Raw genomic sequence first — 25,308 nt, 5'->3', positions numbered from 1 at the left:
TATAAGCAAACCACTAGCTGCTCTACAGTGCTGCCCTAGTATCTTTACCCTCACGCATCGGGTATGCCAAAGGAGCTTATAGGTAACGCATCCAAGAACAAGGTCCTGATTCTCTACCCAGCTCTTGCTGTTTTAATGGTCCATAGCGGATTCTTCCAGCAGAGGGCGCAGTGTTTGCTTAAATCACTTAAAGGGAAAAGTGTTTTTCTGGTAAGATTTTATTTCTGCTGCAAAGTGTAGAAGGTCATCACACAAGTCACCGCCCAATTTCTCATCAAAAGGAAACAGCTGGGAGGAAGGTTTAACTCAGTCGCTGTCATAAAAAACCAACCTGTACTAAGGATTTGTTTAAACACAAAAGTTATACCAGTATAGTGAACGTGGCACAGTTGAAGTGAGAGAACACTCCTAGTCTGGATGCAGTTACACTGATATTTAAAGGTGTCTTATACCAGTATTGCTTATTTCTGTATGGAGAGGGTATAACTGTGCTGCCATAAGACACCTTTATATCAGTATGACTGTCAGTAAAAAAACAACAACAAAAAACAAAAAAAATCACACCCATGACAGATTAGTTTTATGGGTACAAAAATCTGTGTGCATAGTAGGCATTAGAATTAACATCGGTGTCGAGCTTGTTGGATGGAGTAGAGGAGCTGCCACTCCCTGTTACTGCTGTGGTGGTCTTGATGCTGGGTGTTGCATACTTGTCCTTCAGCTCTGGGGAGGTGTCACAGAGTAACGTTCTTTTGTAGTTTTTATGTTGCATTCCTCCTCTAATCCGGGAGAACAATACTTTGGAAGTGTTGGATGCAACTTTGGTTTTCAGTGACTGTAGTTCTGTCCTATGTAGATTGTGGCATGTTGAGGTTATACAGGTGTAACCCTTCTGCCCATCAGAGTTGGCAACAACAAGGGCTGGGTTCAGTATCTAGGGGTTCCATTCCAATAACACAATGTAAAACCAGCTCGAGCCCCCACCCAGTGACCTGGGACAAATATATACCTGCTGGGCGCCTCTAAGAGGCAATACTTCCCCTCTCGCAAGCACAGAGTCTGAGTGTAGCAAAAGCCTTTTAATAACAGAAAAAATGTGGCATTATGTTGGGGAAACACCACCAACAGGATTCATAACACAACCCATGAGCAAAAAAACCCACCCCCGAGCAAAAAAACCCACCCCCAAGCAAACTGGGGTGCGTCCTTTCCCTTTGGTTCTTGAGTCCAGGAACCCAAAGTCCTAAAAGTCCAACAACCCAAAAGTCTCTGCCCCGGTCAGTTTATCTGCAGAGTTTTACCTCCCAACCTGGGTGGAGATGGGGTGGGGGTTAAGGGGCACCTTACATGGTCCAAAGTCAATCGCCCCACCTCTCCATGGGGCTCCACTCTGCTCCACCAGCTGTCCCACAAATCTCTCCGCTCTGCCAGCCGCCCCCATGAGCTGCTCCAGGCATTCCACAAACTGCTCCACTCCACCAGCCACTCTGCTCTGCCAGCCGTCCCACAAACTGCTCCGCACTATATCTTCAGGCTCCCCCACTACTTAACACAACACTCAGTGATTTCAGTTCTTAGTAAGTTTAGCTCTTTTGTGATTTCAGCTTGTAGTAGGGGAGCCTCAGTGCTGGTGCACCATTGGCCCAAAGTGAATTCAGCTCAGGAGCCTCTAATGCTAATGGAATCAAAATTAGCTTTGATATTCCACAGTAGAGAGAGGAGGAAGTGCAATTAACATGTAAGGCTCTCATCAGGAGACCCATGCCACCAGGTATCAATAACTGTCCCCAGCCTCTCTCCATTCACTGGGTTTTGGAACCCATGACCCTTGCCTAGCGAGTGCTGCTTAGTTGATGGTGAGTCCCTCCATCATAACAAAAGGCCAAGTACAGTTCCACTGTCCTTGATTCACATAATCAGGATAATAACAGTTTATTCCTTCCCCAATAACAGAGAAACTGGGTCCTACAGCAGCCAAAGTGACCATCTAGGCAGGGTGGGTGTGTCTATGCAAATGAGACCAGCCCCTGAAGTTCTTTTCCACAACCCACCATAACTCGCCACCAGATGTCAGGGTAGAGCTCATCCTGACTCTGCTTACACAGGCAACCATTTCTAAATGAGGATCCAGTGTTTCCATTCAGTCCCACATTCATGGTTTGCCAGTTCCTGGGCAAATATGCCATGGATAGTTCATTTAATGAGTTCCTGGGGTTTGTGGGCCCCCCACTCCCACCCCAATAGACCCATTCCAGTATTTTGGCTGGAGCATCTTTCCTTGTTATCTAGATTCTATACTGAGTCACTTAAGGAGTTTATTGTTAGAAGTGTCTAACTTTTGTCTGTCTTGATGGTTTTGGCCTCTGATCAATCAGTAATGATTTTTAATGAGCCTTTCATAAGAGGCTCATAGATGAGTTTATATGCTGCTAATATTTTTGATAAGTACTTTGGGGTCAGCTTGACTGGAGACTGAACTCTCACCAAGTGCGGTGTCTGTCTTCTGTTTTTTAGATGAATATGGCAGTGTTACACTTGCTTGTACGTAGTTTCTGTGCTCGACTGGAGAATCTAATTTAGTGAATGTAAACTCTTGTACTGATGGCTGCACTTAGTTTACTTAGTAGTCTACATGGGACTTTAATTGAAGATAAATTGCTGATTAGTGTACGAGGAGTGCTTTTCATAACAGATATCGCAGCTTAAAAATCCCTGACCGATGGTACATGGGAAGCTTTCCTTCATGAGAGGGGATCCTACCCGCAGTTCTTGCAGAATGTCAGCTTGTATTTAATTGGGAGTGAAGAGAACCAACTATATGTGAAGCATTTCATTGCTGCCATCCTGAGTCTGCAGTCAGATGGCTTTAGTGCCTCAGCTGGTGTTTCCTGTTTTTCTCCAGCCACAGAGCGATTTTGACAAGACTTGATTCACTTCACTGCTGCTAATTGGACCCTTGTGGGCAGCTGTGTGAAAGTGACTGCCATTATGTCCATGCTGCTGCCACTTGGTAAAGCCCTGCACAGTTAGGAGACTGTACTTGAAGCAAGTATATGAATGTTGCATTGTCTGTACCAAATCTCCAGCACTCAAGGAATTGAAATCATGTTGGGTTCAGTATATTTTATGGGTTATTTCATATTGAATGGTTCTAGAGGGCAAATCCAAGACGTATTTCTGTATATTACCGGTGATGTTACTGTAGGCAGCTGAAGGATAATTTTCCTTCTCTAACTCAAACTGTGTTATTTTTCTTGTGTACAAAGTCACGAATTCCTCAATGAGAGCGTTCATCATAATGCAACTTAATATCTGTGCTTCAGTCCGCCCCCACCGTAAAATGGGAATGAAACATAACTACCTTTCGTAAAGTGCTTGGAGATTTTAAATGAGAGATGCTACAGAAGTACGTAGTCTGCTTAGTTTCTGAACTGACTGCCTTCCACTTAAGGGAGGGGAGAGGATATACAGGGCAGAAGAATGTGCTTCGTGTTTTTAAAATGGATGGTAAACTCATAGCGCAGGAGACTGTCTGTCTGTCTTCTTTTGTGTTCATATTATAGTGCCTAAGGGGGTCTTAATTCTACTGGGAGCTTCCTGGCACAGCTGCAGTACAAACAATAGGAAAGCTTTACTTCAGCAGCCTTTGAGGCTGCTCATAGAAATGTTCATCAGTTAGGAGTTTTATCTATAGCTGTATAGGACATTGACAAAAGAGCAATTTTCCTTAGATAGTTTGAGTTCTGTCTGTGCTAAATCAGCCAGACTGGATATCTTTCTGATGTTAGGTAATGTCAAGCAGTGCTCTCAAAATCAGTGTAGACTGTTTTTAATGTATTCCCAATGTTCACTAATACAAGCTATTTGTGATATACTCTGATTGCTCACCAATCTTCCGCTGTTTCCCTTGGCAAAACTTGTTTGCATATGTATATTATCCAGTGAGCTGACTGTTTGCATTTAAAAAACAAAACAAAACAAAAAACCCCACAACTACTTTAAAAGCAGAATCGTTCTTCTGATTGGCTGCGTGCCCCATGAATTGTTTCTGAATGAATCTGGCTTAGTGTGCTAACTCCATAAATAAAATGTTCTCTTCTCTATCAATTAAAAGCAGATTGTGGTTTGAGTCTAAATGATCCATCTGGTAGATGGAATTACTGTTGCAAACCAACCAGATATAACAAACTGAATTGGAACATGCTAAAACTAGGGAGAAGGGGCCGAGTGTGCCAAATCCAGGAGGCTTGGCTAAACGGCCTAGACCTTTGGAAAGGGAGAAGTTTGTGTGGTGCCTTTCATTCCAGAATCCCTCCAGCTTTCCGCCCTTGGCTCCCTTCACCATCACTAAAGTGCAGCCCCATGTTGGTTGACGTCAGCCACTGTTTAACAGCACAACAATGGTAGACACAGCAGTTCAGGAAGTGAAAGAGGCTTTTCCACTTCAAGCTGCAGGGGGAATTCTAGATGGGTAGAATGCAAATATCTATTTAAAATTTTGCCGTGATCACTGATTTCATTGTGGTTGGGTGAGTTACTTTTTCCACTAGCAACTCTTCCATCACCCCTTTAACGGTGTCAGTGTTGCTGAGTGTTTTCAGACAAATTCTTCACAATCATCAGATTGCTAGGGGGCAGCTCTAAATACAATCCATCCCGTCCTTTCATTACCAGTAGCTACAGATCTCTGCAGCATGCCGAGTCTGAAACGCACAGTGCCACTTGTCTGACTGCTTCCCTTTCTGTCATGCTCTTGGTTTAAAAAGTGAATGTGTTTTAAAACGGGAGCCATGGAATGGCTTGAACTCTCTGGAGACAAATACTCACTTTATCCAGAGTCTATGAAGCATCGGCTGCTGGCAGGGAGAACTTCCTTCCTGCCTACTTCCCCAAACATGCAAGCCCACGAATGGGCCACAGGTCACCAGGTGTGAGCTGGCAGGACAGTCCAAGGACAAGAGCATATATTGTTCAATCTCCCATAGCTTCTCCACTGAAAGTGGCAACTCCCAAAGCTTCTCTACTGAAAGTGGCAACAATGATGTAAAGTGAAGGCCCAGATTCTCAAAGATATTGGGAGTTAGGTGCTTAAATACTTCTGAGGATCTGGTCTGAGATGTTTTCAGTGGGAATACCTGACTGTTGGTTGTCTTAGTGCAACTCCTAACATCTCTTTCACACAAACCACCAGCTGGCCTTTGGAAGTTGCCATCTAACCTGGTTCCACATTAAAACTAATTACCTAGAAGTAAAATGCTCCATATTTTGTATTACTCATTGTCTGAACCTGACTCCTGGGGTGTGTGTGTGTGTGTTTTTCTTTGATTCTTATTAGTGCCGTTGCCAGTTTTAATTTTTCCAAGAGTAAACACAGCCTTTCAAAACTGTTGTCATCTCAATGATTGGGTGTTCTCAGCAGATCTCTTGGTCCCAGTCCAATGCCTTTTGTAACTGACAATTGAATTCCTTTCTGTTGCTACACCCTGACTCATCTCAGGCTATGCCACAGCAATGATTAGGAAGGAACAAAGGGAGGAGGACTAGGAAATGACACCTCTGGAGATTCTAATGGCAGAAGATGCGGAAAGAGTGTTCATTTTGTAATAAAGACTAGCCACATTGGCTGCTTTACAAATCTCAAGGAAAAATTATGTCCCGCTGCCCCAAAGTGTGTGCGCTTCTGCTATATCTAGTCTGACACACGAGGAGAAGTATTGCATCTAATACTTAGAAATTGCAAATTGTATCCTGCAGGAGTGGAGAATTGGCTTCATTCATGTTCTGTACTGGCTGCAAAAGGCAACTTGACCTGCTGAGTCCAAATGTAAAGGTAACCTCACTGGGATCATAATCCTCATCAGTTTCCCTGTGTACCTGGCTACACCTATCGAAGCACAGCTGCTGGCAGCCAGTTATCCGTCACCCCAAGATACACCCAGTTAGGAAGCCAGCACAAGGTGTTTTGTGTGAATGGTCAATGGTACATGACTACACATAAACACTTAAGGGAGTATAGTTTTCTGAAGCCTAACAAATTTGGCTGATTAAATAAATTGTAAAATACTTTTCCCTTAAATTATAAATTGTGTTGTCCCTGTTTAACAAGTCTATCACATTAGGGAATAATCATGTTGGGCTTTTTAATTTGTTTATTGCTGCATGTGAAATTGCTTGCAGCTAATTCTAATTACTCTTCTGATACCATATTCTGCAATTTATGTCCAAGCCTTGCAAAGCTTATTTGAACACTCCTTTCATTGTCTTCTTTGCCGGCCTGTCTTCTGGAATGCCTTGTCAGGCACACTCTTCCTGACCTGGTTTTCAAGGGCTGGCAATTTTTTGTAACATAGACCCAGGCCTTATTTAAAGTCCTCTTGCCACAAATTATGAATTAGTCCCTGTCAGAACTTTTCTGGTCTTGATTTTAAAAAGCTTGGTGTAGGGTCTAAAAGTATTAAGCGGCTGTAGCACAGCTGAAAGTGGGGAGGGGAGCTGGCGTTTAAACGTCTCACATTTTGGGGAGTATCTCCATTTACAACTCCTTGCATAAGTACCTATCTACAAATGTAGGGACTACTAGCAAGAGTTCCTCAGCTGATTTCCATTGTCTTGGTGGCACAGATCGAGGAAAGCCACAGGTGACTGATGGTCAAGGAGAGTTAGTGCTGGAAATGGATCCTGAACAGATAGTGCAGTGTGATTTCTTTGCTGTTTCTAGTATTTCCTTACTCCATGCTAGACTTGGGAGTCCCTTAAACTATGAGTACGTGCTAAGTGGAAAGCACTGCTTTGCTGAATCATAGATTTCCTAGATTCATAGATTCCAAGGCCAGAAGGGACCATTGTGATCATCCAGCCTGACCTCTAGAACATAGGCCATAGAATTTCCCCAAGAGAATTCCTTTTGAATGAAATATTCCTTTTGATCAGTGGCAGCACTGAAGATGCTACTGTTAAATGTTCATCTGACCTTTTTTTCACTGGGAGCTTTTTTGTTCACATCAGCTAGATTTTTTTTCACGGTTTTTCAGTACAAGTGTGCTTAGCAGGAGGAAACTGTGGTTACTCCACTTCCTGCTCATATTATTGTTGAAGAGTGAAAACTTAACAGTTATGCCTTGCTCCTCCACATGCTCCAACAGCAAGTTGAAAGCCTGTAAGAGTACAATAACTAGCTGCACAGCAGGTGAAACGGGACTTTTTTGGAGCTTCCAAAGTAGCTCCACAACACGTTTTCCTTCTGCTCTTCCTGGCTGGGTTCATAAATGGAGAACGAGGTAGGTGTAAGTTTTGTATTGACTCTTAACATAAATGGCCTTCAGAGTTCAGTAGTTCTCGGTTCTGCATTGTAGGTCGCTGTCTTACTTCCGTTTCTCTAAGGCTTTCAGAAAGTAAAATCCAGACTCTCTCCGCTGGTAATGAATTTTGTAGAGCTCTGAACTGAAAAGAGAGGGGGATCAGTTCACTGCACTGGGATGTGCAGGTTCGTTGGGAACAAGCATGTTTCCTGCATGTCCTCATACCTTTCTGAAGCCTGAATGAAGTTGTGAAGATAGAACCAAAAATCTTTTCTGGGGTGTTAGACGTAGTTTGGGTCAAATGGCCATACGTGTCACGTAGGAGCTCTCATATTTTCAAAGCCACCAGAGCCCTGCATGTGGCAGGGGGAGGCAGGGAAATCCACGTTAGTCTGAGAGATCGTTTTGGGTGCCATATTGAAACTGACTTGCGGATTTTTGTATCTCTTCCCTTAAGTTTACTTTCTACTGTTATTTCTAAAGATGCAGGTGTAGCTAGATCTCTGTAGAGTAATCTTGGGGATTTTTTTCTCATTGCACCAAAAGTCAGCTGTGGAGACCAGCTACTCTATTTCTGGTGTCTTATGTAATTTAATAGAATCGAAGTGCTAAATCCTTCAGTTCATACTCAGGCAAAACTGCTGACTCCAGGCCTCTAAACCTCTCAGACTCAGAAAGCATAGCTGGTTCCTTCTGATCGGCCCTGCTCTACTTCTTGCTGGCGAGGGTTGCTGTTCCCCTCTCTGAGTATAGTCAATAGAAAAGGGTGGGGGGTAATAGTTTTTTTTTAAAAGTCATGACTAGCTTGATCACATTGTGACATTAAACTCCATATTCTTTATGAAATATGCTTATGATATGGATATGACCTAACTAAGATGTACTTTATGCAAGATAGCTCATGTAAGATATAATTGGAAAGGTTATGATTTACTGAATGTGATTATCCAATTTGTATGCCTGTATCATTTCTGTATCTGGAGTTAGGAATATTGACTATGTATCTGTATTTCAAATATGTTACTTTGGGTGTCACCCCCAACTAGCCCTTCAGATACAACAATGGAAAAACCAGACAGGGCTAATGGCCCATTAGCAAAGACAATGGACTGTGAAAGAGCTTAGACTTCCCATGGATGCTCCAGACAGCCTAGGAGTAATGGCTGCCACAGCCCTGCAGAGACATGGATCTGAGTCACCTGGTGCTGAACCTACCCCTTGGAATGCTAGTGTTCTTCCACTGGGAGATGAAGGGTTCTCACCATACACAAGAGCGATATAAGGCAGGGGAGTGACATTCTCGTGGTTCTCCTCTGCCTCCCCACCCAAAGAGACACTGAAAAACACCTGGAAGTAAGAACTGAACTGAGGGGAGAGGGTTGAACCCAGACTGGGAGGGCATCCAGTCTGTGAGTGGAATTACCTGAAGTCTCAAGCTGCAGGCCAGGGCAGCTGCCTTTCAAGACTTTCTGTAATCTACCTGTGACAATAGTTAGGGTGAGAAGTTACATTTTGTAACCTGTTTCTTTAGTGAATCAAATTTAATCTGTTTTGTTTTGTTTGCTACCCCTTTAACCACTTAAAATCTGCCTTTTATAGTTGTTAAACTTATTTCTTGTTTATAATATAACCCAGTTTGTGCAATTCATAATTGGGGGGAGGGGGTGTAAGAGGCTGTGCATACCTTCCTCCACATTGAGGGAGCAGGTGGATTTCATAATATGCCTTCTAAGTCTGTACAGGAGATGGACACCTGAGTGCTGGAGCAAGTCAATAAGGATAAGTGCAGGGTCCTGCACTTAGGACGGAAGAATCCAATGCACCGCTACAGACTAGGGACCGAATGGCTAGGCAGCAGTTCTGCGGAAAAGGACCTAGGGGTGACAGTGGACGAGAAGCTGGATATGAGTCAGCAGTGTGCCCTTGTTGCCAAGAAGGCCAATGGCATTTTGGGATGTATACGTAGGGGCATAGCGAGCAGATCGAGGGACGTGATCGTCCCCCTCTATTCGACATTGGTGAGGCCTCATCTGGAGTACTGTGTCCAGTTTTGGGCCCCACACTACAAGAAGGATGTGGATAAATTGGAGAGAGTCCAGCGAAGGGCAACAAAAATGATTAGGGGTCTAGAACACATGACTTATGAGGAGAGGCTGAGGGAGCTGGGATTGTTTAGCCTGCAGAAGAGAAGAATGAGGGGGGATTTGATAGCTGCTTTCAACTACCTGAAAGGGGGTTCCAAAGAGGATGGCTCTAGACTGTTCTCAATGGTAGCAGATGACAGAACGAGGAGTAATGGCTTCAAGTTGCAGTGGGGGAGGTTTAGATTGGATATTAGGAAAAACTTTTTCACTAAGAGGGTGGTGAAACACTGGAATGCGTTGCCTAGGGAGGTGGTGGAATCTCCTTCCTTGGAAGTTTTTAAGGTCAGGCTTGACAAAGCCCTGGCTGGGATGATTTAACTGGGAATTGGTCCTGCTTCGAGCAGGGGGTTGGACTAGATGACCTTCAGGGGTCCCTTCCGACCCTGATATTCTATGATTCTATGAAGTCCTCAGAGCTGATCTCAGTGTCTTTGTCGTTCTGCAGTTGAGTGCAGCCTGACTCTGTGTGTGCTGGAGGAGGCTTATTAGCCTGGCTCAGCCAGAGAGGTAAAAAGGGTGCCCAGGCTGGCAGAACAGGTGGGCTCAGTGATATCTCAACACATCAGGTGGCACCTTAAGAGGTCCAAACTGTCACACACATTCACCCCCGTGTTTGCTACTGTTGGGAAGAAAGAACAGGTTTGTGTGAATCCATTGAAGCAGACACGGTCTTGTATTTGTAAGCTTTGTCCCTATTTTTCCTATCCCCTCCCTTTATATTTATCTTTCCGTGGCATGTCCATGGAGAATACAAGCCCTTCAGGTCAGGGACTATATCATATCTTATGTCTGGATAGCACAATTTGGAGGCTGGTAAATAATATAAAACATGGACTTTCTATAATTGATCTGGGGGATGTTCTTTTAAATGATTTTGGATCTCTATGTGATTGTGTTAGGAAAGAGGTACTAAAACAAGTTAGTCTATCAGTCTAAAATGAAAAAAAGAAATATAATGAAGTCTACAGACGCTAACTTCCAGCACGGTTTGGTAATCTTAACCACAGACTCTGCACGTCAGAAAAACATGACAGACTGACTATATACGGTAAACATGACAAATTAGCGCAAGGGTCAAAGAAATAAGAGACAAAATCTGCAGCATACAATCCTAACAACCATGGCTTCTGAGAAAAGAGGCTATGAAGCTGGACGCTGCTTGTGTCAGACAAGTGGAGGAATGAACGAGCTAATGTTGCTGTAGCAAGATGTAAAGCGCTGTATAATATTTTTCTCTATCTCTGGTGCTGGAAGTGCTTTGGAGCACTCCTGTGATGTAGCTAAGCATTGATATTTGAGCTAATAATTTCTACTTCCACCTAGGGGTGTGTAGTGCTTGGCAGAAAAATAAGGGGAAAACCCAAGCCCTCCCCCTGTTTGTTCTTCCCATTTTAAAGGTGGAGAATCAGAAATTAAGTGACTTGCCCTAGGTATCCCAGGAAGGCCAAGCACTCAGAGGTCTACTGTTGGGAAACAAAGCTTCACTGCTGATTACCATACAACAAAACTGAAACCTCAGTTTGCTGAGCCAGTTGGAACTCATCTGACCTGCACTTTGAGGCAGAGGACAGAGGGAAGCCAGAGTGGAAAGCGTGTGCTGTTTCTGAGGCTTGGTCCACACTACAGACACAAGACGGCTTATGTTGAGCTAACTACGTCAGTGTCTACACTACAGCCTTGCTCCCAGTAATGCAAGTGCTGTACTACGCCGACATCGTAACTCCACCGCCACGAGAGGCGTAGGGCCTCTGTCAGTGTAGTTAGGTGTAGACGCTGCCTTCCTTACTTTGGCTGTTGGCTCTCACTCTTGTCAAGATAAGAAAGCCAGCTTGTGGCTCTTGGCTTCCAGCTGCCCAGTCTCCCCTCCAAGCCAAGCTGCCACCCAGGCTCCTGCCTTGGGCTGCCGCCTGGGCTCCCCACTTGGAGCCCTGCAGTCCCCCCGGGGTTCTGGCTCTGTGCTGGGAGCATGGCAGCCAGACTGCAGGCGCAGATCTCCCCGCTGGAGGCAAGAAGCTCTGGCCAGCAGTCCCTCCAGTCCTGGCAGGGAGCTGCACAGAGCTGAGAGCCATGGCTGTCAGCCCCCATGTTGCCCCTCTTCAGTCAGTGGAAGTGCTCTTGGTGAATACGCACGTCACTGACAGAGGAGGGTAGTGTGGACATCAGCCAGCGCAGTAATTACTGTGATGGCTGTAAGTTGACCTAACATAGGTTGATTTAAGATTGTAGTGTAGACATGCCCTGAACTGCAGACCTAACCAAATAACTTCTTATTTGGTCTACACTAGGAACTTACCTTAGCATAGCTACATCCCTCAGGGATTTGGAAAATCCACATTCTGAGAACGTAGCTTTGCCAACCTAACCCCTGGTGTAGACAGTGCTAGGTCTACAGAAGAATTCTTCCCTCGACCTAGCTACTGCCTCTCAAGGAAGTGGATTGCCTACACCAGTGGAAGAAGCCCTCCCATTGGCATAGGTAGCGTCTACACTAAAGTGCCATAGCAGAGCAACTGCAGCTGTGCCGCTGTAACGTTTCCAGTGTAGACGTACCCTGAGAGAGGTCGCAGATCAGAAGTTCTTCCCTTCTAATACAAACTACAGAAATGGACACTTGTGCTGGTGCAGACGCTAAGTGCTGCATTTATAAACTCCAGGACCGTTTGCTAAACATTTTAGTTAACAAGTTTTGTATATAAAGAAGAGGAGGACTTGTGGCACCTTAGAGACTAACCAATTTATTTGAGCATAAGCTTTCGTGAACCACAGCTCACTGCATGGGATCTGTGTGCACCCAGCGCCTTGCTATCTGGCCTGTTGCGGTGTCAGTATTGAAAACTCAGCCATTGGACTGTGTGTTCAGGGAGACTTTCAAAAGCACCTCAGTGACATAGGAACCCAAGTCCAATTTTCAAACATGAATTAAAGGTTCTATTTGACTCCTTAAATTGGGGCTGTATTTACTTTGAAGACGCTTCTGCTTCCCTTCCTTTTTTTGCTAGATTAAAGCCTTTGTCGGTAGTAACTGAGATTACTAAAATTGACATGTATGTGTGTGTATTTTGCTGCTGAGAAGATTACAATATGGGAGAAATTACGGAACATGGGGGTGAGACTGTCTGTTCCTAGCAGTATATTAACTATATTCATGTCCTGATGTGTTAGATTTTTTTTCTTTCCTAAAGCAGTAACTTTCACAGTTTTTGTGCAGTTTATTTTTCGACTGGGTTCCTTCTCAAACTATTCATCTGAATTATTGGCTGGCACATTCATATTTTAATAGTGGCAACTCAGCAGAGAACACAAGAAGGAAGAAAACTAAATTTGATCATAAAAGCGTGTTGCTAACAGATGGTAGGAAGTTAAAGTGCCATCAGAGTCTGCAAAGCTATTTTGTAAAATAGCACTTCCTTACTTTGCATATCTTCTCAGTGCATCTCTGAGGCAGAGCTGTTTACTTTATTGACACAAACAACTCGTTAGCCCTGCAGTGTGTTACAGCCTTGAAAGAACAAGCTGGTTTCTGTTCTGCCTTGCACATCTTCAGTATAATTTAGGTAAGCTCTGATCACAGAGCCTCTGTTATCGTTAGTGACTTCAAAAAGCAGAAAGAACTCAGCTAGGTTGTTTGTTTTTTTCTTTCCAGACCCTAGATTGAACTTGCAGAACTACCTTTTGATATTTTCAAACCTCCAATTTCATAAGGAAACCACTGAGAGCAGATAAATATTGAACCTCGTAATGTTAATTCTCTGATCTCATTAGGACCAATTCCTTACTGTCAATGTGAATCATAAAGTTCCATACTTCCTCATACAAATTTGAAGGGACATATTTTTTTCAATTGGATAATTACTTCTATAATAATGTTAGTGTATATATTTAGATACTTGAAGGGGAAATGCATTAGTAATTTATCACTTTGAAGATAGGTGGTCAGTCATGATAAAAAAAAAAATGCTGACTGATATCTAGCACTGTAAATTTATATTGTACTTTACAAATGAAGGGCAAGACCAAAAAAAAAAAAAAGCTAGGATGGGAAGGACATGGGACAACAATATAAGATGTGAAGATTGAGAAGTGTAAAGTAGGAAGGATTCCTGGAAGAAATGGGTTAGGAGGAAAGTATGTTCTGAGTCTGTCTATGACTTGCTTTAAAATGCATTAATGAAACAGTTTGGCTGTGAAAGCCAGACACTAATGAGGTTTTGGTTGTGTTTGAGAACACAACCCCTCTTTGGTTGTTCCATAAATGTTATATACCATTATAAGTTACCATTTCTAAAATATAAGGTTTATATTTGTCATATTGTATGTAGCTCCATTCAGAATGTTGGTATGAATGATTGACTGAGGTTGCTATCTGTTATTGGGAAGATAATTTCTCCCATATTTGACTCTGACAGGGTAACTGATTTGGTGGATGAGGGGAATGCAGTGGACATGTATACCTGCACTTCAGGAAGGCTTTTGACATAGTCCCACATGACATTCTGATAAATAATCTGGAGAAATGCAGCCTTGACAGAACTACCATTAAGTGAATACATAATTGGTTAAACAACCACAAACAAAGAGTAACTATTAATGGAATGTTGTCAGATTGGAGGGAAGTTTCAAATGGGGTTCCACAGGGATCTGTTCTGGGTTCGGTGTGGTTTAACATCTTTATTAATGACCTGGATGTAGGTATAGAGAGCATACTGATCAAGTTTGCAGATGACACAAAGCTGGGGTGGTGGTGGGGGGTTTGCCAGTACTTTGGAGGATAGAGCTAAAATTCAGAGGGGGTTCACAGTGCAATGAAGTTTGAGAACCCCTGGACTAGGTGACCCTTGCAGTCCCTTCTAACCCTGTGGTTCTGTGATTGGCAATAAAGTCTTAGATTTGATCCAGAGCTTTAAAGCCACACTGTAATTTGCAACGAGGAGTTCTTGTGGCAATAGAGACTAACAAATTTATTTGGGCATAAGCTTTCGTGGGCTAGAGCCCACTTCATGTCTTATATTCCTTCTGTCTTATATTCATTCTGCCAATGGTTACGTCCTCATCTTGTAAGAGGACTGTGGGCAGTTCAGTAAACATTTATCCTGATCCCTTGTTTTGACTGTTGTGGAGTTGATAGGTGTCCCTGCACAGAACTGTAGTGGTCAGTAAGGGGTGGGAGTGGGGGTGTGTGTGTATGTCTGTCTGAGGGAGAAAGAGGTGCCTCTTGTTGGATGGAAACATACTCTGCACACTTGGAAGCAGCTTTTTGCAAAAGTGGAACATAGCCTTGACATGAACCAGGCCCCTTGAGAAGTGTTCACGGTTTGATGGTGGAATTATCATGGATTTCATGCAACACTGTGAAGTCAGTGGAGTAACTATAGCTTTATGCATAAGTAACTGAGGGCCGGAGCAAGCTATTTATTTACACAGAGTAATCCCATGCAGCCCATCAGGTGAATAATGAGCCCTTTCAGGAGAGAGACAGTGGCACTAAGAGCTGCAATGCTCATAATCACTGCTCAACACACTGAAACAGAGCGCACACGTTCCACTCTTGTACTGCTCCTGAATTCTAACTCCTTTAATTGCACAGTAGTTGATTCACCTCAAACTCTCTGCCTTGCTTTTAACAAGACTCCTTCATGTGTGCATTGATGCTACATCATGCCGAACATAACCCTAACTCGCCACTCTTTCTGTTTTTGCCAGCAGCCTGGAATAGTGTCCCCTTTCAAACGTGTCTTCCTGAAAGGTGAAAAGGGTCGGGATAAAAAGGCCCAGGAAAAGGTTACGGAAAGACGACCTCTTCATACAGTATTGCTCTCCTTGCCTGATCGAGTTGAACCGGACATATTGTTGAATGACTACATTGAAAAGGAAGTCAAGGTAACTCTTTTTGGGCTGGAGGGGGAACCGTCTCTTTCATTCACCTTTAGTCTCCTCATCCTGTCCAATTCGTGGCCATGTTCAGTAAATGATTTGGTCAATTACGTTGCTGCAATGCCCATTGCAGAATAGGATCCTCAGCGTTAAACTGCGTTTGACACCCTACCTGAATTCACTCGCACAGCTCTCCGCTCTTTCTCTCTGCGTCTCTTCAAGGGGGAAGGATGCTCACGTGTCTGTAAATTGTGGTGGTCTGTGTCTGCCTCAGTGCGTGCTGCAGCTCCTCAGTGATGAGCGCAGTGGCCGCAGGAAACGCAAAGGAGCACAGCAGCCTCGTTCCAGTGGCTCCCCCTTCATTTGAGGGTGAAGTTCGATATTTCAAATCCCTAGGGAGATTCCTCTGGCTGACTTAATAGATTGTGTGTGCGTGTCCCTTTACGTGATCTCAGCACTCTTAATACAAGACTTTTCTCTGCAGCTCCTGCCATCTGGAACAGCCCTCTTGTGTATTTCCTCCTCATCAGCTGTCTGCTCTGACATTTCAGCTGAAAACGATCTATTTTTGGTCACTAGTTAATTCTTTAATTATATTTAACTCATGTAAAGCCTTTGGGATACAGCCTGTATGAAAGATGCGAAATAGAATATTGTATAATCTGATCATACAAAAATCTAGTTGGAAGGAAGTTGATGCTTTGCTGGAGAATGACAGCTGTCGGTAATGTTTTGCTAGATCAGTGGTTTTCAAATGGGGGTACATGAGTTCTCATTGAGGGGTATGTTAGAAAAATCCTATAATGGCAGACAACATATTTTATTTAGTAAGACTTGGCAATCTAATCATAGGGTCATACTATACCTATCTCATGTGGGGGTACGTGGCAGACTACATTATTCGGGAAGGGGTATGGAGCCTAAAAAGTTTGAAAACCTCTGTGCTAGATTATGCTCCACTAGACTTAGATGCTCACCCTTTGACCAGGTGAAAGAGGCAGAATTTCAGCTCCTAGAAGCCAGCCATGTAAATAGCGACCACCCTGTGTAGCTTCATCAATTGTCTTCTGTCTTGAGTGGGTTTCAGGTGACTACTAAAGGTGGCATTGAGGCAACAGCCAGCCAGTATTTCTCTCCAGACCGGGCTTAAGAAGTTATTTCCAACTATGTATTTTTCTTTCAATTTACCCCAATTTCTGTGAGTACAGATGGAAGGATTTCAATGTGTAGGTTTATATATCACATGGTAATGGACCTTTTTTTTTCCTTCCCAGTATTTAGGCCAACTAACATCCATCCCAGGGTACCTGAATCCCTCCAGTCGTACTGAAATATTGCATTTAATAGACAATGCAAAGGTGGGTACCAGTCCATTCCAGTGCTGTATCCCAAACTGGGAATTGATTTAACTGGGAATTGGTCCTGCTTCGAGCAGGGGGTTGGACTAGATGACCTTCAGGGGTCCCTTCCAACCCTGATATTCTATGATTCTATGAAACCCTTGCTGAATGAACTATACAGTTGCTACTGTTCTTATTCAATATTTGCATGTAGGACCGTCGGTATGGATGGTGCTGGGCAGAGAGGTTAAAGTTTTGATCCTTGTTCTGAGAAGCCTTGCAGCCCAAGAACTAGGATGCGATGTAATGCAGGGGTAGATGTAGATGACTGAAGTCACAAGAGTGGAGGGAGAAGCTTAAGCAAAGAGGGTTATTGTGGGATTGTTTGAAATGCATAGTATGTATCATGTTGGTGCCTATTCTCAAAGGATCTCAGTCCTTGTATTTTAATAGTGAAGGTGATTTGTACGTGACCAATTATCAGGAGCCCAGAAAATCTGAACTGGAGATGGGTGGTCTGTGGGTGTTCCCCTCCTCCTCGGGGAGATGTATTGCCATTGTGATCACCTGGGGATAATGAAACAGGAAATTATTCTACCTTTTTTTATGAAAGCTTTTTTGTTTGTAGAGGGCACATCAGCTCCCAGGGCAGCTGACCCAGGAACATGATGCTGTGATTAGTCTGTCTGCCTACAACGTCAAGCTGGTGTGGCGGGATGGAGAGGATATCATACTCAGGGTCCCCATCCATGACATCGCATCGGTGTCATACATCCGTGATGACTCCTCACACCTGGTAGTGCTGAAAACAGGTAGGTTGTGGCCAGAACAGGGATTGTAATGCAGGTTTCATTTGTTCTCCGATTTTGGAGTCTAAGGGCCTGAGTCTCATTTACACTAAGTTCTTTTTACACCACTCTGGCAACGTAAAGGGACCTTAAAGTGAACATACGTCATGCTTACACCCAATTTAAGGCTCTTAGGTCTCAGATCGGCTTAGTGAAGTGGGAACAGCCATTCATTTTCCCAGTGCATGTGAACAAGATATTTCATCAGTTTAGAAGTACCAGTAAGTTTGGATAGAACTGGTGTTTTGTTTGTTTTTTTCTTTAACGTAGGAGCATAAGGCTGGAAGGGATTTCCTGCTGTCACAGTCAACCCTGTCATATAATCCCATTCATAAACTAGTTAAACTGTTTGCCTCCCACTACTCCTGTTAGAAGGCTGTTTTGAAAGGTTTCCGTTTGTATCAACCATAGCAGTGTGTCCGAACTTACTGCAGGTGTCACTCCCTAGAAGTGCTCACTTTGCGGATGTGGAAAATGTGCTCTATTTAGTGCACTTCAGTTAGAATCGACCTACCCATATCCCAGGTTTCATTTAGCATTAAGGAGAAATGCGCGCCAATGCATGTCCATTCTGGATCTGCATGCGAGACTGCTGTAAAAGTCAGGAACTGCTCAGGAATCTCTCCATCAGGTCTGGTTAAGACATTTAAACCTGTCTTTTGGTATAATTATTTCTGGGAGCTGTTACTTTTTCTTCCTGGTGAATCTAATGGCAGTGATTTGTTGTTTGACAGTGATAGACAATGTAGAGAATAAATGAATAACTCCACGATGAGGCTGTAACTCTACTGGTGGTTCTTGTAGCTGCCTAAACCACAACAGTAGCTGCCTAAACCACAACTTCACATACATGAAGTTGTCAGAACCCTTCACTGGAATAAGAGCCTCATAATTCAAACATTTTCTGTTTTATATAGTGCATGGATGTGAGGTTGGGATCCATGCTCAACCCTGGCTACTGCTGCTCCACAAGAGGAAGCTTTCTTCTTCTTGCCATTGACTGTTGCCTTCCTTCTCTGGCCGCTTTGCAGTCCCCATAGCCTGACTGGCTCCAGGTTTAATTCACTCAACCTTCCTTGCACTCTTACAAGACACTTTACTGTAAGCGCATGATATAAAGGGGCTTAGGAAGCTGTGGAATTATTCCTTCGTTCTCACAGTGTAATGGTTCAGTTAAGCTCAGCTACAGCTGACATGAAAAATAGTCGAAGCAGCTTAGCCCATCTACCATACTTGGCTGATCCGAAATGAAATTTCTTATGAAATACAGGAATGGGTAATACAGTGGCAAAACTTGAACAGTTTACACTTTTCAACAGTCAAAATCTGATTTGCTCTGCATGGACTGAATTGCCAAACTGACAAGTTGGTTGCCAGACTCTAGAATGAGAATGGGGAACTGATCTGTGTCGCCATCTCAGACCTATTCCTGAAGATGGAGGAAATACTGGCAAATCAAAGGCTGCACGCATGAGGGGATAGTGCATTTGAAAAGTAAACTCATTCTGTCCCAAACAATGGGAATCCAATCAGGATGGCAGCTGGCCACATGCAATGCATAGGTCTGCATCAGTGAGCTAATTACTTCCATATCCCCTCTTCTCCTTTCCTCTCACTATTCATTAATCGCTTCTCTGCTTCTCAGCTCAGGACCCTGGGATTTCCCCAAGCCAGAGTCTTTGTGCAGAAAGCTCCAAAGCACTTACTTCAGGATCGCTGTCCGAGAGTGGAGTGGTGCCTGTCGAAGCTTGTTGTTTGGTAGTCCTGGCTACAGAGAACAAAGTAAGACTTAATTACCTTGTAGATCAGGGGTTTCAAACACGCGGCCCGTGGAGTTATTTCCTGAGGCCCACCATAGGCGCCGACTCCACGGCAGCCAAGCTCCCCTCCCTCCCAACCCACCCTCTTCCCTCCCCCGAGTGCACTGCGTCTCCACTCCTCTGCCTACCTCCAAGCGCTTCCTGCCACCAAACAGCTGTTTGGCAGCACTTAGGACTTTCCAGGAGGGATGGGGGAGGAGCGGGGATGTGGTATGCTCAGGGGAGGAGGTGGAGAAGAGGCAGGGCTGGGGCGGGAATTTGGGGAAGGGGTTGGAATGAGGGTGGGAAGAGGCAGGGCGGGGCCTCATGGAAGGGGTGGAGTGGGGGCGGGGCTGTGGGTAGAGGGGGGGCTTTAACTGAAGTAATTCTAAAAGTAAATGCGTGTTTTGTCATTTGAGTGAGGTGCATTATTGAGTGTTAATATTTTATTAAAACCCCTCTTCGCCTTACAGTTTTAAAAAAGTTAATACATTAACTTTTAATAGCTTGCTGTGTTACTGTTCATTTTCATTTTTGACTATACTTTGTATCCTTTGTAAAGGTTTCAGTGATGCGGCCCTCGGGCCAATGTACTAGTCCTCATGTGGCCCTTGTGGTGATTTGAGTTTGAGATCCCTGTTGTAGATCCAGATAGTCTTAATTTTGTGTCCTGATATTGTAACTTCAGTCAAGATCCTATGGAACAATAGCTCTTTGGTTTGCTTTGATGCTGCTACCTGTGAAATTGAGTAGCAGGAAGCTGATGGGCTGCATGGGATTATTCTGTGTAAATAAGTATCTTGCTCCCGCCCTCAGTTACTTACACATAAAGCTATAGTTACTCCACGGACGTCACAGGGGTTGCTGCAGACTGGGCAGTATAACATAAGATCAGAATCCATCCCGACGTGAACCGTAAGGTGCTCCTGTAATAGCTTGAGATGGGTAAGCTTGGCACGCAAGAAGAGTAGCATACAACGTAGTTATTCAATGAATTATTAAGGCTTCATCAGTGTGTTAGGCACTGTACAAATAAGGAGATATGGTCCCCATCTCAAGCATCACAATCTAACTCGAATGCACTAGAGAAGAGCTCTTTCTTGCGTATGCTGTCTGCTGCCCAGCTCACACTTCTGCAGTCAGGAATCTGGGAAAGCAGCTGCTTGGCTCCTGCATCCTTACAGTGCTGCTGAGCTTGCTGCTAAGGGGGTGTAATGATAAGCAGTCAGGTTGTTCTCTCTTAGTCTCCTCCTGCCCAGGAAAAAGAGAGGGTGAGCAACAGCCGCAACATGAATCCACTACCTAAAGGGCCTCCTTTGTCTTAAACTCTGTTACTTGTACTGTTGCCAAAGGGATGCTAGTGCCTTGCAGAGGGGCACAGGTTGCTGCCCTCGAACATTTACGGTCTAAGGTGACGTATGACAGATGTGGCAAGGTAGCTGCAAACCCAGTGGGCTGAGGGGGAGAGTAGGACAAGGTAATAGAAATAAGACCATAAGGTACTTAGTCAGGGGTACCTGAATATTCAGATTTTGTTTTCAATACACCCCACATTCCTATCATCAAATGGCCTCAGGTTAGATCTGTGAAACAAAGATGATGAGTGTATCTGGGTTGCAGGAAATCTGTCAGTCTTTATGGATTGGAGACAACCATGGGGTATAAAATAATAGAACTGGGCACACATGGCTGTGCTCACATTCGGGGGTTTCTTCTTTACCAAGCCTTTTTACTAGCATAGGTACTGAAATCCCCTGAACAGCCTCCTTGGGTCTGCAGTGTCTTGAGTAGTCAGTCCAGTGGCTGCGGTAGGAGGCACCCCCAGTTCTGGAACCATGGGGTTCTCTCTCTGTGATGTAGTGCCCTTATAAATACAGGTGATGCAGATAAACACACCTGTGCTCCCTGTGGTGCAGCTCCTTTGGGGGATGAAGAAGAGCAAGTGCTGTCTCTTTTGAAGGCATCTTGCACCGTAACCTCCCTGTCGGACCCTTCTTTCTCTCCCTCCCCAGGTAACTGCAGAGGAACTCTGCTCACTTCTCAGCCAGGTCTTCCAGATCGTTTACACGGAGTCCACAATAGACTTCTTAGATAGAGCAATATTTGATGGGGCCTCAACACCAACGCGCCATATGTCCCTACACAGTGGTATGTCAAGCACCATTTCCTTTCACCCTTAGGAAGAATCTTCCCCCCACTTTCCTCCCCCCCCACACGCGCTCTCTCTCTCTCTCTCTCTCTCTCACAACCCAGGCTTGTTCTGCCTCAGGCTCTCACCCTAACCGCAGCACTTGGTGTAGCAATACCCTTTGCTTCCCTTACCTGTTCATGCTCCAGGTTCTATGACAGAGAAACTGGATCCAAACAGAGGCCCAGGTCTTAATAATCGTAGGCCTCCCTGAGGCCCTGACTTACCACGAAATGTATTGTGAACTGCGAGTGGGCGATGCATCTCAAATGCCACCAGCTTTGTGATGGCTGCGGCCCTGATCTAACCTTCGTGTGGAGTTGAATGGCCCAAAGAACCCTCCTCCCTAAAAAAACAAACAAACAAACAAAAAATGAGGCGTCCTTGTGGCACCTTAGAGACTAACATTTATTTGGGCATAAGCTTTTGTGGGCTAGAACCCACTTCATCAGATGCATGGAGTGGAAAATACAGGAGCAGGTATAAATACATGAAAAGATGGGAGTTGCCTTGCCAAGTGTTGCAGGGTTTGGTTCCTGGGTTGGAGTTTTTATGCAACGCAACACAAAAAGTGGCAATTCTTCAACAGAAAAAACTACATTACAAAAGTTATTTTTCCTCCCTTGGTATCCTGCTGTTAATTGAATTGTCTCGTTAGACTGACCTCACACTTGGTAAGGCAACTCCCATCTTTTCATGTATTTATACCTGCTCCTGTATTTTCCACTCCATGCATCTGATGAAGTGGGTTCTAGCCCACAAAAGCTTATGCCCAAATAAATGTGTTAGTCTCTAAGGTGCCACAAGGACTCCTTGTTTGTTTTTGCTGATACAGACTAACACGGCTACCACTCTGAAACCTGTCTCCTCCCTGATCATCATCATAATTTGGAGTTGTCACTTTCCCATAGCTAAGGGGCAAGGAAGGCTTTAGGAGATTGAAACACGGTAGCTGTCCTGCATCTTTCCACAGATGTTCTGTATTTTGTTTCCTTTTTAATCAGTGAAGGCAGTTTATTAAAGTGGTGCTTTGCAATTCTGCATTGTACAGCTCTTGACCTCCTGCTACTGTCTTAAGCGACAGAAGACTCCCCTCGCGACCCCTGTCCTGTATGTCTTATTTTTCATACTCTAGCCCTGGACGCTTAGATTGGAACTATACGTGTCCACGACCAACAGGTTAGGAAATAGGCAGCATTCGTGACTGTAAATCTCTTGACTGGATTATCTTCCTTGCAGATGACTCTTCAACAAAAGTGGACATTAAAGAATCTTACGAAACAGAAGCAAGCACTTTGTAAGTTGATAGTACGCACTGTGGAAGGGGGTGGTTTGGCTTAGATGGGATGATACCTTATTTAGATAGCCATGACATCGGGTTCACAGTCTAAAAGGGGGAACTTTTACAATACATACGCTGAATGTCTTTTGGTAATTACAGCTGGAATACTGAACAGTGATATCGCTGTCTATATAGCTCTCTGTCCCTGCCTGTTCAAATTCCCTTGCTTCGTAGCTACATTAGTACAGTATTCCAGAGAAGTCCATAGAATATGCTTCCCTCCCATGTAGCGGTTGAGTACAAGAGTTACGAGGCAACTCTTCCCTCTAAGCTGGCTAAATTTCGTGGCGTCCTAACACCTTATCCAAGTCTCCAGGATCCTTCCAATACAAGAAGACAGCCTCAGCTAAAATGAAAAGGCGTACTTGTGGCACTTTGGAGACTAACAAATTTATTTGAGCATAAGCTTTTGTGAGCTACATCTCACTTCATTGGATGCATAAAATGAGTTTCCCCAGGATACCCTTCCAATGTGTCTCTCTGCTAGACATTAATGGAGCTCTCAAGATGGCTCACAGATCCACTTGCATTTCAGCTCCTTTCCGGAATCCTTGGATACAGGTGGCAACTCGCCTTCTTCCTTCTCCACGCCTCAGTCTCCACATGTTAAGACGGTCAGTGAAAGCGAGCTGAGCACCACGGCAACGGAGCTGCTGCAGGACTACATGATGACGGTAGGAATGTCTGCGCTGTCTGTTCGTAGCAAAGAGTGGCCATGCGTGCAAGGTGACGGGATCTCTTTACGGTAGTGTCAGCCAGGCCAGCATTCTTGGGAATGCAGCTATACCCTTAGCGTGAAGTCAGAACCCCATGGCAAGCTCTGACCGTGGGTCAGAAACACAGCACCAGTCCTATAAATCACCTTGGTTTGTTTTCTCTCATACAACACTGCTTCATGGTCACTTAGGAACTGTAGGGATTCGGGTCAGATGCCATCAAGCTAATTTCCACTTGGAGCCTAAATGGGGTTTGAACATAAGCGGGCTCTGGAGGTAAATGGTTTGAGCACAGTTTCCCAGGGCTACTCCCTCCCTCCTTCTAGCAAAGGCTCTCGTGAATGGGAACAGTCTTAAATAAAAACTCTCTGATTCCTGTGACGCACAATGCTTAAGTGGTGATGCTGCCAGAATGGGTAGGACCTTAGAGCATGCTATTAAATTGACATTTGGAACACAATTGTAAGAGCAATCACTGAAGTTGGTCCCTGAATTAGTAGGGTTAGGAATAACCTAAGAAGGATTTAAACAAAGCATATTAATCGGTTGCCTCCTTTCTGAGAGTCCCTGTGTGAGCAGTGGGGTTTTTCCCCTACAAACTAGGTACAGTTTGCAAAATATGAATCGCTGTCGCTGTTAGGACCTGTACACAGCAGGTGACTGACACTCGGAGCGCAGCTCCTGGCTGCGGTTGCCTGTGGTATTGCTCTCTGGCTGAGTCCTCTGGAGTGCATCTGGCTGTCGCCATGGCCTGCCGCTGCCTCCTCCTTTCTGGGGGATACACTGAGCAGTCCTGAGTGGAGCCTGTAGGAGAACACTGCTGCCAGCCAGAGGACTTTGATGTTTGTTTGGGAAGGTGGGTGCACGAGAGCTGTTTCTGCTGGGTTTTGGTGAAGTCAGAGGGATATTGGTGGCTTTGCAAAGACAGATGGGCAAAGTCTCAAGACCCCCACCCTGCTACTTGGGCCTCAGCTCCTGTTTCTTAAACACCCACTTATAGTCAGCCTAAACACTCATTAGCTTGAGCTCATAAGAACGGCCATACTGGGTCAAACTAAAGGTCTATCAAGCCCAGTAACCTGTCCTCTGACAGTGGCCAATGGCAGGTGCCCCAAAGGGAATGAACAGACAGGTTATCATAAAGTGATCCATGCCCTGTCACCCAATCCCAGCTTCTGGCAAACAGAGGCTAGGGACATCATTCCCGCCCATCCTGGCTAATAGCCATTGTTGGACCTATCTAGCTCCCTTTTGAACCCCGTTATAGTATTGGCCTTCACAACACCCTCTGGCAAGGAGTTTGAGAGGTTGACAGTGCATGGCATGAAAAAATACTTTCCTGTGTTTGTGTTAAACCTGCTTCCTATTAATTTCATTTGGTGGCCCCTTGTTCTTGTATTATCAAAAGGAGTAAATAAGACTTCCTTATTTACTTTCTCTATACCACTCGTGATTTTATAGACTTCTATCATATCCCCCCTTAGTCGCCTCTTTTCCAAGCTGAAAAGTCCCAGTCTCATTAATCTCCCATTTTAGGGAGCTCAATATGAGGAAACAGCATTTCTAGGTTAACCCGTGCCACTAGGGGGTGGATTTCTTACAATATTGTCTCCCTTTGCCAACGAGGACATGGGCTATGTCATTAATGTGATTAAACAGTCAGTTTATGTTAGGGGAGTGTCAGTCCCTGCTTTGTCCACCACTAAGTGACCCTTACTTGCTGTATTTAACAGAGCCCATTGAATGTTTTGTTCCTCACAAG

At 44.4% G+C, this 25,308-nt stretch overlaps 1 protein-coding gene across 5 annotated transcripts in view; it reads left to right on the top strand.

Annotated features, from left to right (window-relative positions):
* Window positions 1-25,308, top strand: part of CCM2 (CCM2 scaffold protein) — an 81,505-nt gene that overhangs the window by 44,640 nt on the left and 11,557 nt on the right. For 2 of the 5 annotated variants that reach the window (XM_077808503.1, XM_077808507.1), the window contains exons 2-8: window positions 15,143-15,319; window positions 16,588-16,671; window positions 17,282-17,465; window positions 19,147-19,283; window positions 21,313-21,448; window positions 22,728-22,785; window positions 23,366-23,504. In XM_077808503.1, coding sequence (XP_077664629.1) covers window positions 15,143-15,319; window positions 16,588-16,671; window positions 17,282-17,465; window positions 19,147-19,283; window positions 21,313-21,448; window positions 22,728-22,785; window positions 23,366-23,504 — 915 coding nt within the window. Of the gene's footprint in view, window positions 1-7,126; window positions 7,278-15,142; window positions 15,320-16,587; window positions 16,672-17,281; window positions 17,466-19,146; window positions 19,284-21,312; window positions 21,449-22,727; window positions 22,786-23,365; window positions 23,505-25,308 lie in introns of those variants that run through there. The other 3 variants (XM_077808506.1, XM_077808505.1, XM_077808504.1) reach the window with 3 other exon arrangements.

The sequence above is a fragment of the Eretmochelys imbricata genome, chromosome 2, assembly GCF_965152235.1.
Source record: "Eretmochelys imbricata isolate rEreImb1 chromosome 2, rEreImb1.hap1, whole genome shotgun sequence".
Lineage (NCBI taxonomy): Eukaryota > Metazoa > Chordata > Testudines > Cheloniidae > Eretmochelys > Eretmochelys imbricata.
Note: the sequence above shows the minus strand (reverse complement) of the source record. Positions and strands in the feature narration are given on the sequence as shown.